This window comes from Anopheles merus, chromosome 3R (assembly GCF_017562075.2).
Source record: "Anopheles merus strain MAF chromosome 3R, AmerM5.1, whole genome shotgun sequence".
In the NCBI taxonomy this organism is placed as follows: domain Eukaryota; kingdom Metazoa; phylum Arthropoda; class Insecta; order Diptera; family Culicidae; genus Anopheles; species Anopheles merus.
The window spans coordinates 18,098,769-18,115,870 of NC_054084.1; the positions used below are offsets into that span (position 1 = coordinate 18,098,769).

Consider the following 17,102-nt stretch of genomic DNA (forward strand, 5'->3'; position numbering starts at 1 on the left):
TTGGGCAACAAATTGATATGATTAAATAAAGCGAATTAGTGGACGCGTTTTTGTGACTGCAGGTCAAGAACTGGGTTTAAGAAAGTGTGAGAAAATGGGGAAGCAAAAATATGTTAATAAAAATATAAATGAACAAGGTCTCTCTTACTCCAGTTGTTAAGACCACAGTGTGGTCGTATCTTTTTATGTTTTTAACCTACAAAATCCTGAATTTTAGAGATTAATAGATTTTAATACATCATTTTGAAGATATCTGTGGCAACATGCAGTGATTTTTTTTTAAATGATCTTTAAGTACTTTTGGGAAGACTTCAAATTAGTTGAAATTCACATGATATTTTTAGAGATGTTATAACACTTTTAATGTCATCAATGAATTCAAAATGTCCAAGATCCTGCAATACTTATTGTTTCGAGTACATCGTAATTTATCGTTACAAAAAACTATTCAAATTTCCCTTCTCGAATATAGTGAATGTAGGGTCATAAACCTTAGAGCTGAACGGAAATGGAAGGTGAACATTTTGGTGCAAATCAAATCGATCGTGTAAGTCGTTATTTATTGCTTCCTTAACTTTGGGGGGACTGCGCTAATGTCGTTTAGACAGGCAATTGCCGACCCGTTCATGTACGGAATTCCTATTCCATAAGTTGGAATCGTTTTCATCGGTACCTCGACGTAAGCATCACTCAGAGACCAATATTCAAGCCAATAATGACAATTACCAACAAAAATAAAGGACCACAGTTTATCATAACTGTTGCGTATCTTTGCTTTCCATCTTAGCCTTGTTTTTTCGCCGTAGCAGTATCATTTCTTCATCTCACAGAAGCTCACTTCCTGCAGCGCTAGCTCCGAACGGAAGCTCATTTAGATGGGCAGCGCCTGATTTTTCCATTTGCTTCGCCTATCAATTTTCGCCTAACGATCTTCACACATCACATCAGCTCCCCACACACAGCTATACCGGTCACATATGCTGCAGGCTCTTGCCGGCCAGCAGGCTAGCTCTCCACATCTCCACAAACAAAACAAACGACCGGTAGCACCTTTCGCCCTGTGTGTTCCGTCCCATCAACGTACGGTTCCTAGGTCCACGGTCCAGAGGCTGTGCGGGAGCGATACGATCGCCCGGAACGCTTCCGATGAAAAATGTGCCTATGTAAATTTCCAACAAATAGTTATTATTGCTGGCTGCCGTGGTCGTTCGTGCCCAATGTTCGGGCCCTCAATCGCTCTATGAAAGCCGAAAGAAGATCCAGCCAAAAGGCAAATCAGAAGCGCAGTCGGTTTATCTGCCGCCTGATGCTTGTTTCGGATGAATAGTGTCTTGTCGCGTGAGTTGGGGACGAGTCCCCGCTCGCGATCAAGATTCAGCAGCGAACGCACACCAGCAACGGCAGGGCGCCAATAAAATTTAGATAAATTTTTATGCGCCTCCAAATTTATTGATTTTGGTAGAAACAACATGTCAGTCCGTAAAAGATTATGACTTCACTGGAAATTTATATCAATTAAGGCAGGTTGCGTTGCTGTGGGGGCCTGCCCGACGGAAACGGTAGTTGAGGGATGCCGTATGTTATCATGCTCGGAATCAGCCTTTCGTCAAATTAACGAAATACGGATAGAATGTGTTTGCGTGTACGAGGACAGCTTCTGGATTAACCTGTGGTAGACCTTGTGGACTTTGATTCGAGCAAGTTGAACATTTGGGAGAACAATCTCTGAGCTGTTTGGCAACATTGCAAGGGATCTTCAATCTCAATGTTTGAGGCTTACAGTAGCGGCTCGAAAGAACCGGGAACGAAGGGAAGGAACACGTCAATTAGGTTTCGTCTCCACATCAACTGCTCACCATCCCGAAAGGTTCTGCATAATCAACGGCTGTCCGAAGCGTTCGCGAGCGATACGGAACATGCATTGACGTGTCATAATTTTCGTTCGAGAAGCTCCCGCTTGGGGTTCCGATTCGGGGATATCGATATGGTAGACAGTTATCATCATGGTAAGCCTTTGGCAAACGGAAGGCTAAACGGGCTCAAAGCGAAACCAAGGCGAAACAAGTGCCCGTTGATGCGGAGTTACACCTCCCCTTTGTTTTTGTTTTGGGTGGAGGTATCTTTGGGAGATATTATCGTAAACTAACCCCGGGACCCCTGCGGGTGGGCAGCGAACATGACCACGATCGTGCCACCGTGTTGGGTCCGCGTCCTGCACCACGGGCTCGGCCTCTGCGGTGGTCATTATAAAGTTTGGAGACAAATTTTGGACCTTCGTTCGTTCGTTCGTGGCGATACGCATGGGAAAACGGGTCATTTCGCGAGTGGCCTACTGGGGTGAAGCTGAACTGAGAAGGCTGTCGATGATGATCCGCCAGAACGGCATCAGGCGCATTTGTTGATGGGTGATCGTGTAAATTTCCACCCAAAACTGTTTGTGCCATCGGAGCTTCGGGTGATCGGTTGAATGGCTTTCAATGGTGCGTTTAAATTGGTTGCTTTCCATTCAAAACAGTGCTCGGATAGCGGTGCTGTTGGGTTCTGGTAGATGTTTACCGATACTGGGACACACATACACACATACATCAGGCGATCTTCCTGAAGTTTGGATGATGCGACAGGTTGTGATGCGTTGGCCCGTAGCACACAGCAACCAGTACGTCGATGCGATCGGGATAAACGGAGCTAATGAATTGAATGTGATGAAATCAGATAAGCGTGACTGGTTCGCGAGATCTCCGTCTGCCTCTGCCTCTTTCTCCATCACACACTCTCTTCCCGAAATCAGGAAGTTAGGATCAGTTTGGTAAGGCGTACAGACACAGCTCCCTTACGGGGTTGGTTTGTAATGAGGGGTAGTTTACGTCGAGAATCCGTCCCGTCGAACGGCGCTTCGAAATCTGAAGCCACTACCGTACACAGCCGAAAAATCAGAGCGTCTCCGGGTGCTGTAAAACAGGATACCATTAAATTATACTGCCGATCGTCGGGCCGGATAACCTCCGCATGGTATGGCCGGCGATGGTGTACAAGACACTGCACACCGCTGATATGCTTGCTCCGGGTGTGGGAATTGTGTTGTATGACCCGGGGCCGGTTGCAGTCGCTTCAAGTGTGACGCGGTGACGCTCAGTGCAAAACGTCAGCGTGTGGAATGTTGGCTGTATTTTGGAAGGTTTTATGTTGAGTTTGATCTAAATAGGGATATGGACGCATTTTTTGGGACGCTTTATTCGATTAAAATGTGTTTTAAGATTTACGTTGCGATTTACGTCCGATTATATACTATTATAAGGGTCTATACACTAAATTCTTACTAGATTCATGAAAAACCGGGGTATCTATTGAATTGGCTACTGGACTTTAATTTGTGTAGTTTTTATGTAGTGTCAAATAAAAATTTTTCTTATTGAGGCCTTATCCAACATAATGTACATAATGTACTCCACACAAAATGTAAGTATTTGGGATTTATCGTTCGAGGATACAATAGTCTTTTTGTAAAGTGATATAGTTGTAAGTAGAAAAGTAAGTTGACTGTAAAATTGACAAAGATAAGCATCAAATCACATTATCCTAAAGAATCACTGCAATTAAAAATATTTGTATTGGCCATCAAAATGTTCAAAATGTTGAACAAGTTTAAAATGTTTTACTTTAATGTACGTCAAAATCAATAACTATGATGTTTTCCAACTTATTCTTTTTGAAAATAGTTCTTTCAGCTTTGATAATTTTAAGCCATTTAAATATTTATTTAGCAACCTGCAACATTTGCCATTTATAGGGACCAGCACATAGCACTAAAATTATCCAAACCAAAATTCCTCCCAGTCGATAGGACCTCTTCTGTAAACGTAAGCTAACGAATAAATTGCTCGACCCTTATCATCGGTCCCATCAGCTGTGCAAGCAGGTTTTTGGCTGATAAAAAACAGACCCATCACCCCTTTCACACAAATCCTGCAGCCCGGTGTGAAGCGTTACGTTTCCGTGTTGTTTTAACTTCTTCCCTTACTGCTGCCGTACAACCCATAAAGCAATCAAGCAACAACTCCATTCCGGTCGATTTTAGCGTTTTACGATGCGCAAATCTGGCCATGGCCAGGCCATCATCACCATGCTACGGCTGGTGCATTCGGCTAATCTCTGCATCGGTACGGGATGTGCGTTTTATTGACAGTGCACAAATGAACGACCGCGAAGAATGTGTCCCCGCGGCGATTAATTAAAAGACAACCGACCCTCTTCTACCCACCCCGTAAACCATCGTGGCGTGTAGGCGTTTGTCGCGTAATGAGCCTGCCTGGCCTGGGAGCTTACAAGTGTATAAAGGTGGTCGAACAAATTGCTCCACAAAAAAGCGCATCCAAAAGCCATCGCGGCTGACAGACGCAGCTGAACTTTCTGGTCGACAGTCTCGTGAGCCTTTGAATCGAGACGCACCTTGCAATGGTGCGCCGTTTTTGGGAAAAAACGGTAAGGTGTTGACGCCACGCATATTGTGTTCGTCCTGGCGTGAAGCGTTTGCGCGAAAGGTCGTGTGTCCCTGGGCCCTCGGTAGACTGCGACCGGTAATCGTGCGCATATCGAAACGCAAAACAAGTGTTTATTACAAATCACTCTTTGAATACATTAATATTTATAAAGAGCCTGCGTGTGCAGGTGCGTCGCCAGCGCCAAGTCGGCGTACGGTGAGAACGGTAGCTTTTTTCACCCTCGCTCTTCGAGGTAAGACCACCGCTTATGATGGCCATCCGCTCTTGGAGGCATCACATTATGTGCCCAGCCTAGGCATCACATTGGTTGGAGGTTTGTTCCCACAAAAGCGACGCAGCATTCGCGTTCGTTCGATCGGACGACCGGGGGAGGCTTAGGCAAAGGTTGCCCTGTAGGTCCTTATTTATCCGAACTCCCCGTGCCGTGGCGGTGGTGTGGTACGGACGGACGCGTACTATGATATGCAGTGTAGCACATGCACGCATCATGCCGCGTATCGCCACGGTTCGGTGGCCGCGCCGTTTCGCGAATGTCGGCCGTCGCTGTCGTCGCAGCCGTCGCGGTGGCGTGTAGTCTTGGGACGCACCGGTCCGTACGTTTATCGCGCACAGTCCATCGCGGGTGTCGCGTGAGAAGTGATCCTGTCAATCGGCCGTACGACGCGCGATGGCGACCGTTTGGTGCGTTGGGCAAGATCGTGGCAATTAGATTGCAACGGTGTAATTGATTAAAAACAGATTCAAGCTGCTGCCCAAGGGGGCCTGGGGAAAATGGGAGTAGGGGAAAGAGGGATGTTGCCTTATTCGGGATGACAGCTTAGCACGGCGGGTATGCGTTTTCGATAAATACGAGATTGCGTATGTAAAGAATCAGGTGGGCAGATAGTTGGTAGAGCGAAGCATTTAAATGTAGCTCGGTTAATGAAGTAGAGCTATAGCAATATTACTTCATTAGTTCACTGAAGCTGTCAAGGGATAAGTGTTAAGAGTCGCAATAAATTACAGCAGAGTTACTTTGTATATAATCATAACTATAGCCGTTCCTGAGCATGGTAGCATGAAAATTAACGGTAGCAAGTACTTTTACCAACTGCCCTACGAAACGTTTGGCACGATTTAAACGACTGTGTTACTGTATTTCCTCAGTATGTTTGTGACATCATTTTCGTTAAGGGCAAAACAATATTTCATGGGGTCAAATGATAGCAATTTTTAGTCCGTCTATTCCAAATGTTTGAGTATGATTTCATTCATTAGCCTGTACAACAAAAAAATAGATTGCTGTCGGATTTGTTACATGAATTGTTTGGTTTCAATGATGCTCCAATCTCAAATTTTATACTTTGTTTTTGTTTGAAGACATATGAAATACGAAATATAGACACAAGTCTAATTAGATTTATTTTCATTCCTTTGTTTAAGTCAGGTCTTGAGTTGTTTCTTTGAGGCGATTCAAAATATTCAAAGCATTTTTGGTAAAACCTTAATATTGATCCTTTTTGTATTTACTTTTGTACTTAATCATTTCTGGAGTTATTGCTCAGTATTTTTTAAAGAATATTGTTTTAATATGATTTTCTCAGAGATTTAGTTTATTTCACTTTTCGTTGAGGCAATTCGGGATTATTAGAGAATTCTTGGAGTTTTACTGTAATTTAAGACTTGTTTATTCACTTATCTCGAATGGTTCTCATGGCATGGTTTAGCTCTTCGATACGTAACAAACAAACCCCTACTCAAAAGCCAATCCTTAATGACCATTATTAAATGCCACATAAACCGAAATTGAATCAAGTGTCCTAAGAACGATCATATCATCTCGAGCGTAAACCGTAATGGTATTTAAAACAATTTCCATGCAACATTGGAACGCTCGAAACTGGAAACGGTTTTTATGCTTCCGTGTGTTTACTCGCTTCGCCATCCAGTGTATGCACGGTAATTGTTTGGATTGCGTAGAAAATGATTTCGAATCTCAACCGGAGCGGGTTCCGGGTTCGTTTCTACTTCAGCCAGCCTCGGTCGCGCCGATTCATCAAGGCCTCATTTTAATGTGATTGTAATAAAGCAAAAGGGAATTTGTTGGAGTGATCCTTTTTTTCCACCATGCCATCGCTGCTAGCCTTAGAACTCACGCCAGCCCATTAGATGTGCTTATAATAATTTAATTTATGTTTTGGGGCTTTTTTCTTCTGTTTTGTTTTAATAACATTAAAGGATAATTAAACCCGAACAACAAGCTCGGTACCTACACGGAGTTGTCTCGTCCACATTGCCGGTTGATCTTCTCGAGCAACGAGCTTTATTCTCGCTTCCTTCTGTTCCTAACACAAACCTGCACTGACAGAACGGCCAAACGCCTGATGCTGCCTATCGACCGAAGCCGTCATACGATTCGGACCTTTGTTGTGACCTTCTTTGAACGCTTTGCTGAACATGGTCCAAGAATGAAGTGTTACCATCGTGATTAGTCCGAAAAGATGTGTTTGTGATGCTTATGTGTGTGTGTGAGTATCTGTATGATCTGTTGCTGTGTCCATCTCGTTGGAACACAGTCCACTTGTCCTAGTCGGTGTCGGGGTCTTTGCCGTTGGGTCAAGTGTTTCCTTGTTTTGAGCGTTTTTTATCGCCCTCCAGAGCGGGCAGAGCCGAACACGGTGCAGGTTGAGGTCGCAGGCCGGAATCGGAAAACAGATAAACATTTACGATTTCTTACGCATTTATATCATTTTATACTGGCATCTCCCATTTGCTGATGTTGTCGCGACTACATCCTCCCCGGTGCTCTTGCCGGCCGCGGGTTCGCGGGTTCGCGTCGGGACCTTCCAGGCAGGGCTGGCCTTTAATTGTTTTTCCGTCTCCTTGCTGGCGTTGTTTGTTTCCAGTTTATTTTCATTCATAAAATTTACTGTTTTGTCTCTGGCGGGCACGGGTGGATGCTGGCGAGGTGTTTCTCCAACGCAGTAGTCGGTGTCGGCGACGGTTGCTGCCCGCCATGGCTTGTAGAACGTGATTTGATGGTCGGGACGGGATGTTAAAGGTAATTTGTTGGTGTGCGTTGGAACTGCATTCGATCGATTGTCTTGCACACTCTGCACTCTGGAGGTGGATATGTGTTCGAAGATTATTGGAGGATTTATTGCCAACTCGAGCAGCAAAATGACTATATTGACTTCAACAAGGTGATCAATATCGATTTATGACTGGCGGATCGATTGAAAGCGATCATCATGCTTAATATTCACCATGTTTGGGTACATGTTTGTAAACCAGGGTACATGCTTGTTGGATGGTTTATACCGCTTTGTGAATAATGATTGAATTCCCTTTTATACTCAATCGTTTAAATCTATTCTAAGCCATGTCTTGCTATAGTGCAAATCGTAGACAAGATTTGCTAGAATATTCAAGTGTCATAAAGAAGAGGTTCTAAAGCACAAAATATCTCAAACACTTCATCATGGTCGTAGTGTAGACTACTTTTTTGTTCATTCCTTCACTAAACCAAGGCTTGGCACCATTCACCTTACGGTTTCCATTTTATTTTCCATTTAATTAACGCTTAATTTGGATATGGAGCCTATGATGTTGAGTATGCAGCTCCTTTTGAAGGTGGCTCGTAAGAGCACTGGGATTCATGAATGATGATGGTACCAAGCGCAGAAGCTGCTGGCTTCTCACAGCCGCACGATCACCAGATAATGAAGGCATCTAGAGGCATAACAAAGGACATAGACCATCAGTTGTGCAAATCAAACCGTCGCTGCAACAAGAGGAAAAATACGCGGAAAAGTTTAGCATTACCGTTAGCACACTTAGTGCTCGCTTGGTAGGTACAGATCAGTTTGTGTGGGTCACAGGGGGCAGTTGAGGAGACATTTTTACGAGTTTTCCGTAGAAATGTTAACGTATGTGATAAAAATTTGCCACCGCTTGCTGTATGTATGGGCGCGGGAATATGATGATTACATTTACGGCCCCACCGACTTGAGTTGAAAACCGTAGTCAGGCGGAAAAGCTACCGAAGAGAAAGGAGCACTCGCAACCTGTGTGGGTATGTGTGTGTGTGTGTGTGTGTGTGTGTGTGTGTGTGTGTGTGTGTGTGTGTGTGTGTGGTGTGTGTGTCTGTAAAAGCAATGTGAAGGAGAATAATCGCCAAATTAAACGGATGCCACTGTTTGGTTGTTAAATTTCGCGAATGAACGACTGGAAACGGTTTTTATCGACAGTTTCGCCGTGGTAGTTGATGGTTATTTGGGGGTTGCAGCGTGTGTTTTTTCTCTCACTTCTTCTTCTTCTTCGGTACCGCTTTCTCGCTGGGGTTTATGGGGTTTTGGGGTTTATGGCAGGGACTGGTGAGGACACAGCTTTCGGAGTTGACAACATATACACGGTCGCCATGTTGTGACTTTTTGTTGCAATTTATTTGCATGCGCATCAAGGGAGAGAGACGTAATTTAAAAATGAATAGTGTTCGCAAAGTGTTTAAGGAAAGAAATGAATGTATGAAAAGTTACATAAAATACGTAGGAAATAGTAAAAAAATAAACCCGCACAAAAAACTGAGATGTATATTAAAAAAAAAAACTCAATCATCTTTCACTTCACTTCTCACAATTATGCTCAATTTTTACGTTTTGGTCCTTCGAACCGGATGTGTGAAATAGTTTAACAAGATCAGCCATTTCATCGAACTTCTAAACTCAATTTGTTTGTTTTTAGAACGTGTTGGGATAATAAATATACCCTCCTTTACTATTGCCTTTACTTTATAAAGTCTTAGTTAGTAATAATAATTTTCAATACATTCATTTTTGGCACTGACACTTTCAACTCAAATTGACCTTTGTTTTACAAAATGTAGCAGTGTAGTGAATGTATCCGTTTACCCTTCTGTTTATTCAAATGGATTTTATTTCAATGATAATTGTTATATGTTTCAAGAATAGGATCTTATTGATAGTAAAATTATCTACGATAGTTTCAAATTCTTGCTTTGAATGCCTAAAACCTTCCATTGGACTACGATAAACATACTTTGGAAGGAATTTAGAATGTGATTTCTCTTACTTCATGTATCGTTTCTAGGGTATTTCGAAATTCTTTTCAAGATTTCGTTTTCGATAGCCTTACGCCTGGAATGTACCTTTGCACCTCATTGAATTTGAATGTTATTTCCATACCCCAAACGGCTGGTTCATTTCGGCAGCGCAGTGTCACCAATCATTGTTGCTACATGCTACATCCCCAGCAGATTGTCCACACTCGCACACCAGAGCCGGATACGGCTTGGCATGGTTTAATCAGCACCCGAACCGGCACCGGGGCTTTTCCGGAACGACCAAACACTTAAACGCGATCCCTCGCTGCTGCCACTTTCACCCAAAATATCAGAATGATAAATATTTATGAAGAGACAAAGTTCAACAACCATATCCTTGGGCTGCGGTGGAATAAGTTTCACTCCTCGTCCTTCGAGGGCAAAGAGTGTAAGGCATTTTGGCCACGGTTGACCACGCATCGGCGTGGTACGTAAAAACGCGTGACGCAGGACATAAGTTTTTGGCCGGTAGCCCTGCGAAAGCCATTGCGCGCACGATGGGTATTTGCATAAACCTATCATCGCCCCCCCCCCCATCGTAGGTGCGAGTCCTTGCGGTGTGTAAACAGAGAGCGAAATCCTTTTTTTGTGGGTGCGCGTGCGTTCCGTTCCTGCGGGTATGATTAATTAGGCAAAATCAATCATAAAAACAGGCTCCCTGTTCGGTGGCATACGCGTTCGTGGGATGTGCGCCGTGTCGCAGCGTAAAGATTGCCCGGCCTAGGTATGACCCACAGTATGCTAACGGTGGCCACCATTACGGGGGCTGGTGCGTATTTGGTAACGATTTTTATGCCTTTTTCGTATAATCAGTTTGTTTAATTCGCACAAAAGTTAGCTATTCAAATGACCACCGTGCGCCCAAATGGCTAACGATAAAAGTGCTTTCCCTCTATGGAGACCGTTTCCTGCACCGAATTGAGTTCTTAAGGGAGCGGGGTGAGTGTGTAATACTTTTCTGAAGGGAGAAGGCGTCGTAGCCGAGGGAGAACATTTCGTTGCTTCTAATTAAACACCAACGGAACGCGTGAAAGCGTGCCCAATTTGCGATAACGCGCGAATTTGTTTATATTTTCCGCGAACGCGCCTAGTACCGCGTGGAAGTCGCGCTGAGTGCGTTTGCCGCAAGCGTCTAGCCATTTTAGGCGGAGTAGGAGTTCACCAAGAAAGCGAGTCACTATACGTGGGCGTTGCGGAAAATAGCGATTGTATTAATGAGCTACTAAAATGTGTAAGCCCCGGCCGAGCAGCGTGTGTTCCTTCGTTCCGGCCTTACCGTGGCGATGCGTGGTGTTGAAATGGGCTTAAGGGGGGAGAAGAGTGTTTGGCTGCCACCCCTCCTCCCATCTTGTTGGAAGACCTCCAGGCTGGAACGACTCTCCGCATGACGTGACCATAAAATTATTCGCCAAATCAAGCCGCACAGCGAGCGTTAGGTTGTATTTTGCGCGTCTAGTTTCCGCTCCGTCTAGTTGGACTACTGCTGCGCCTGAAGTGCAAATCATACGCCAAGGTCTAACAGTAATCAGGACGTGGTGGCTGCAGGTTGAGGAAAGGGACAGCAGATGTAATTATGAACCTAATGAAAGTAAACAACTACCAGCAGGAAAAAAAGGTGTTTGGATGATGATGGAGCAGGGCGCAGAGGATATGGTTGCGAATATCATTATTTAATTAAAAGTCGCTATGACTCGATTGAGAGCTAACCGGTGGTTTAATGCCTAATGTATCGAATGATTTCATTTCAGATTGTTTTCTACCTGATTTGGTTTTTATTTTGTAGTTTAAATAATTTATTTTTTTGTCTTTGTTGTTTTACTTTATCGTATCACTCGGTAAGGCATTTCCATAAAAAATTGTTTTAAATTTGTTTTGTTTGTTTTTTCGTGATTATTTGTTTATTTTGCTTGTTTTTGTCCTGTTTTGGGTGATTTTGACGTATTTATATATAGTCTTTATTTTTCTTTATTTTTTATTCATTAATGAAATTGATTGCACATTAGTATGTTTGATTGTTAGATGACCTACAAGTGCAGTTGTTTGCAGTTTTAGAAGTTTGTTTCAATTTTATCATTATTTAAAATGCTTTACACAGATTTTATCTTTACTTTTTTCGAATTTTTACTAGTGGTTTTATTCATGAGCGCTGGTTCCGATCGTATTGCTCACATTTTGATGTTATTACGATCGTATTCAAAATGTAAATTTAGATCGTTGCAATGAATAGTAAAATAAAGCTTTCTTTCTACAATTGCTTAATACGCTGCATGACCCTCATAGTATTTCTTTTCTTTTTGATTACAACTGTTCAAACATTTGTTCCACGATCCTGCATCATTACGGCGCGACCAGACCGACCAAGCCGCACCGTTTCATTCACCTTGTTCCGCAGGTTTATTATGCTTGAATCATATCCTCGAAAAGAAAGCACCATCAAAGTGGAACGGTTTTTTATGTTCTCCTCTCAACGGCGGGCAACGGGGCAAGAATAGAGAAAGGTGGGGGAAAGGATTTTGTGTTTTACCGGCCACGAGTTTTACGAGGTTTTATGCATAGGCCTTCCCCGAGGACATTAATGCTATCGTCGCGCGAAAGCAGGACGAATTTTCTTTTCACCACCACCATCACCACTGCCGACAGGTACACTCACCAGCAGCCGGCACGATGTGTGTGCACTTTCGGGCGCCTTTTCGGTGCGTTATGCTAATTTATTCCTCTTAAAAGGCGTTAATTAATGAAATTACAATATTTTCACAGTATAAATCCGTCCGCGACGTTGAAACAAGAGGGAATGGAGGGTGTTGAGTAGTGTGTTGATGTTGAGTTTTGGGGCGTTGACTGGGACGTGAGCTTTAACTTTTGTACCCTATGTTTATGTGTGTTCTGTTGTTTTTTTCTTCTGTGGTTGTTTTTCTTTGGGGTGGATTATCAAAGGTCCTTAACATGGGTTGTTTTTTGCTTCTGTCGCGTTCGACCACACCGGTCGATTGTTGATTCACCTGTACCGAAAGGCAGCTGAGCTCGTGCCCGGCGGATTGGTGGCTAACATTTTGGGCCCACCGCATCGCGCGGGTCCCCAGGTCAAGGCACGCAAACCCATAACGCGTGGGCTTTAGCGTAAATTAAAACAATTCATCCCGGCTTTAGCAGCCCGCGGCACAAACCGTCACAATATAAAATCGAATTTCGCTTCCCCATTTTCCCGTTACAGATTGTCTGCGAGCATAGCCGCCGCCGTCGCGAGTCTGCACAGTGTGTGTGTCTGTGTCTAAGTGCAGTGCATCTCCAATCTTGAGATACATTCCGCCGAACGTGCATCCGGACGAAAACGACGACGGCGACCGGGGTCAGGGCAAAGCGAGACTAAAATATCTGATTTCAAGACGGCTATCAACGTGCCGCCGCTACCAACCATCGTCGAGATGCCCCATACCGGTAAGTGGAAACGATCATTAGATTACGGCCATAATTTTCTTAGATTAAGCCCGTCCGATTAAGACTACCGATCGGCACGTAAGAAGGGTAGACGTCGATCGAGAGTGTGAGCCGACTTCGATAGCTGTCCGGTGCATCGCTACTGTATGTGGAGTGTTCGCACGAGTGGCGGATAATTTCGCACGCTCGCTTGACAGACACAGATCGAGCGAGACCTTCGCCGCAGCAGCAGTTGCGCGCTATGCGCGGACAATCCGGGTGGATGTTTTGGGCTCCACTTTGCAACGGTCTGGCTGGAGCGTGTCGCGCGATTGCGCGTGATCGCAACGCGGCGATGCGTATCGGTTTGCGGAATGCATTTAGTGGGTATTATTGGAAAATGATCACCCGCCAGCCCGGAGGCGGCGAGGGGAGTGAGTGGTAGACGAGCTCAGCGATCAGGTGGATCGCTTGGCACACCGATTGCCTTATGAGAGTGGACAGCTCCGCGAGCACGGCACGACCGGTTGCATTAAAAAGCCATCGCAGTTCGTTCTAGAAGCGGTCTGGTCTAATTGAAAAATAATACACCCTGAGTTTGAAGACGGAGCTAATGCGGTGGCGCTTGCTAGGCGCTGTGGGTTGCAGTAAAAAGTCTTATTATAATTATTAGCGTAATAGTTGGAGGGTAATGCGTACCAGAGCTTAGCGTAGATTAAATTAAAGAGTTATGAGATTTTCATTTTCTTAAAGCCTGAGTTGGAAGCGAAAGTTATCGATTGCAAGGCACTTGGTGAGCTTTGGAATTTAAATTAATTTTCATGCATTATATCCCACACTCTGCTGTGCCTGTTTCTATTAACGAACTTGATATTACGATTAAATAATCCCTCGTTACTTTTACTATTCGAAGTTGTTTTAAGTAAGATTCATGGTCCCAGTCAAGTCATGTTCCATACAAATGCGTTATATAAATATGTGATTTTGGTGCTTAGTTCTTTTATACTTTTTGTTTTAATTTGATATTCCTGACCTCTCTATTTCCGAGAATTCCACCAATCAGCTACACATAGAATTTAACAACTACTGTACACTAAATACACAAAAAATGAACAGAATTCTATAATAAATGTAATGAACACAGATGAAAGTTTGAATAATGTAATATTACTTTCTAAAATACAAAATATTCTTTATTTTTTCCTTTATTTGGCGCAACAATCGTTATGGGCACCAATATTTTATCATAATTTATCAAAATTAGTTTCATGATATATTGTAGGACCAAATACAACTAAATGAAATTTATTCGCGTACGAATGAAACATCAAAAGCTACCAAGGAGACGTGTTTTTATTAAAAATTTTACGATATGATTGTCACACTTGACCGATCATATTTACGACAGGATAAGGAGCGAGAAAAATCAATCACAATTCGCACCTTCGGACAGAAAAATAAGTCATTATTTATCTGTGTGTAAAATCACTTAATAAAGCGGTACAAATTAATTCGCCAAATTCTTCCACAGACACTGCACAAACCAAACACGGTACCCGTATGGGTCTGGTTTGTTTCCGACAGAAAAGTTGAATTTTGGCCCAAACCGTGTCCGGGGTGTGAATGTGGTCAAAGTTGTTTAGTAACTTGCTGTATGATGCCCTCCTGCATCATTTTTGCAGTGGAACGAGCCGAAGAAAAGCAACAGGAAAAGCAAAACAGAGAAGATCAGGGCAGGAAAAAGAGGCTTTACGTGAAGCTGAAAGTGACGTTACAGAACGCTTTCTCGAGCTGCAACACTTTTGCAGAACCGCTCCCAGCCGCGTTTGTATATTAATATTATTCACATTTGAAATGCTAACCGTTTTTCCGTGTGGCGTGTTTGTGCGAGTTTTGATTTTGGTCCCAGTTGGTTTTTTTTGGTTGTGGTTGCTCGATTCGGTGGCCAAACATCACGAAAGCGGTACACATTTTTCCCAGCAAAGGTAGACACGGGGATTGCGACCGGCACGCGGAAAGCTGAGCATGATGCTTTGAAACATTTTATCCTGAAACAGTCTGCGCTACTGTTTTGTGCATAAATTGATAGTTTTTACACACGCTTAACACACACACACATACTCTCGAGTGATGGTGGCGACGGCGACGATGGTCTGCGTATGAAAAAGTGGAAGAATTCTGCCCAACGATTTTGCAAACCAGAAGCGAAACGAGTAACGTGCGTGCGTGTGTGAGAATATGGTTTTTGCTGCTGCTGGTCAGTTGTGGCGGAATTCCTGCCAGTCAGTAGCGCATCGGCCAGTTGGTCTCTGTTAGCACCAGCATCGCCGCACCATCATCATCGTTCGCGCGATCGACTCCCGATCAACGCCAAACGCGCAACCGGTAGCGATCCCATCAGAGCTAAAGTCGGGCCCTCATCGCGCCTGTAAAGTGGTGGACGAGTGTGATGTTGTTCTCGCCGATTTGCTTCACTTTTTCGTCACTTCGCAGGTGTAGCAGGGTGAGGGGTAGGTGAGGGCTGGCAGTTGCGGGGGGCCGCGAACAGTGGTGACAGTTCTCCCGAGTACGGGTTGCGGTTCCGTACCGACTGCGGAACGGGATAAAATATAAAAATTATATTTACAGATTAGCTAATTTTTTATCTGTCTCATAATACAAGTTGTAATAATTTGAAGAATTTTATGCGCTGGACGAATCGCAATGGTTTCGAATTCTTCTCTGCACTGCCTTCATTCTGGTTTCGTACGAGTGCGACCGGGTAGAGCGTGATGCGTTTTTCGTGCGCGTATGGTCTTGGATAGGTGGCGTGGCATGATGATTATACGCACAGTGGCATTTGTGATGCATTTTGGAGGGAAAAATTGACATAATTAGAGGTTTTTGGAATGGACAATTTATTTCAGTGATTTAAAAATGTTTAGCAATTTTTAATTGCTTATAATTATAACTATATTAAGATATTTTATTTTGCCATTTTGGATGCTTAGATTATAGCGTAACTAAATCTGTACAGTATTAAATTACAATCAGAACACAAGCCAACTTTTTGGAACAGATAGATTCAAGTTTGATTGAAGATTATAAACATTTTTGTAAGAAATTGTTGTTTGTTGGAATTGTTGAATTCTTGTAGTCATAGAAAGTTAAAGTTAATATTCGATAGAAATGCATTAAACTCAGAAAAGCAATTAAGCTCTCGATATTATTGCAAAAGAAATTAAATTTTGAAAATAGCATTTGGAGGAACTTGTTTATTCATTACGATTGCTTAAGTATTCATTATTCAAAGTGTTCATATTTGTAGTGCTAGAGAAAACATTAAGGAACAACTTATATTAATATTGAAACTAAATAGAACTCTTGCATTGCATTGGGGACGTATCTCTGCATTAAACATCGGAGTAATCTGAACAATATTAATTTTATATTCTCTCCAAAGTAATGAAAATTTTAATTTTTTTTTCTAAATGAATTTCAGAGATTATCAAATTATATTGAACATTATCGATAAATTATATCGAAATTATTATCTGAACAACATTTTCATCATGTCTTTATGTTCGCGTAGGACTTAAATATGAAACTTTCACAAGTGAATAATCAAAAGCTTTTAAATTCTTATAAAAAGTCATATTGTATAGCTAGATAAAATATATTTATCACGAAATTTAATTATGTGTTTGATTACATTAAGATTTGTCTTTAAAATCGAATAAGTTTAAATAACAAACTCATTTTCTACCATGACACGTATTCATATTAATACTCTTTTGGCCAACACCTGCCAGTCGCCATACCCACGGTGCTTAATCCCTACATTGTCCTGAGGGAAGCTTTACGCCAATGCGCACCAAACGCTGCGTCGGGGTGACGAGTCGACTTGATCGAACAAAACACACGCTCAATCGATGCAGCAGCGTCCAGCAGTGCGTCGGGCGAGAGTGATTTCCCATCACTTTAAATTGGATCGTCGTTTTTGCTTCTGCCGTTCGTGCGCAGGAGCGAACACATTATTCATTCCGCGATAGAGCTCGCGATATAAATCAAACCCCGTGGTGTGCTGGTGCCGTGCGCGTTGACTGGAA

General features: G+C 43.0%; 1 protein-coding gene across 1 annotated transcript in view; it reads left to right on the plus strand.

Annotated features, from left to right (window-relative positions):
- Nucleotides 1-17,102, plus strand: part of LOC121597727 (paired box pox-neuro protein) — a 46,510-nt gene that overhangs the window by 4,849 nt on the left and 24,559 nt on the right. Inside the window, exon 2 of the mRNA XM_041923741.1 lies at nucleotides 12,812-13,035. Coding sequence (XP_041779675.1) covers nucleotides 13,023-13,035 — 13 coding nt within the window. The 5' untranslated portion in view covers nucleotides 12,812-13,022. The remainder of the gene's footprint in view (nucleotides 1-12,811; nucleotides 13,036-17,102) is intronic.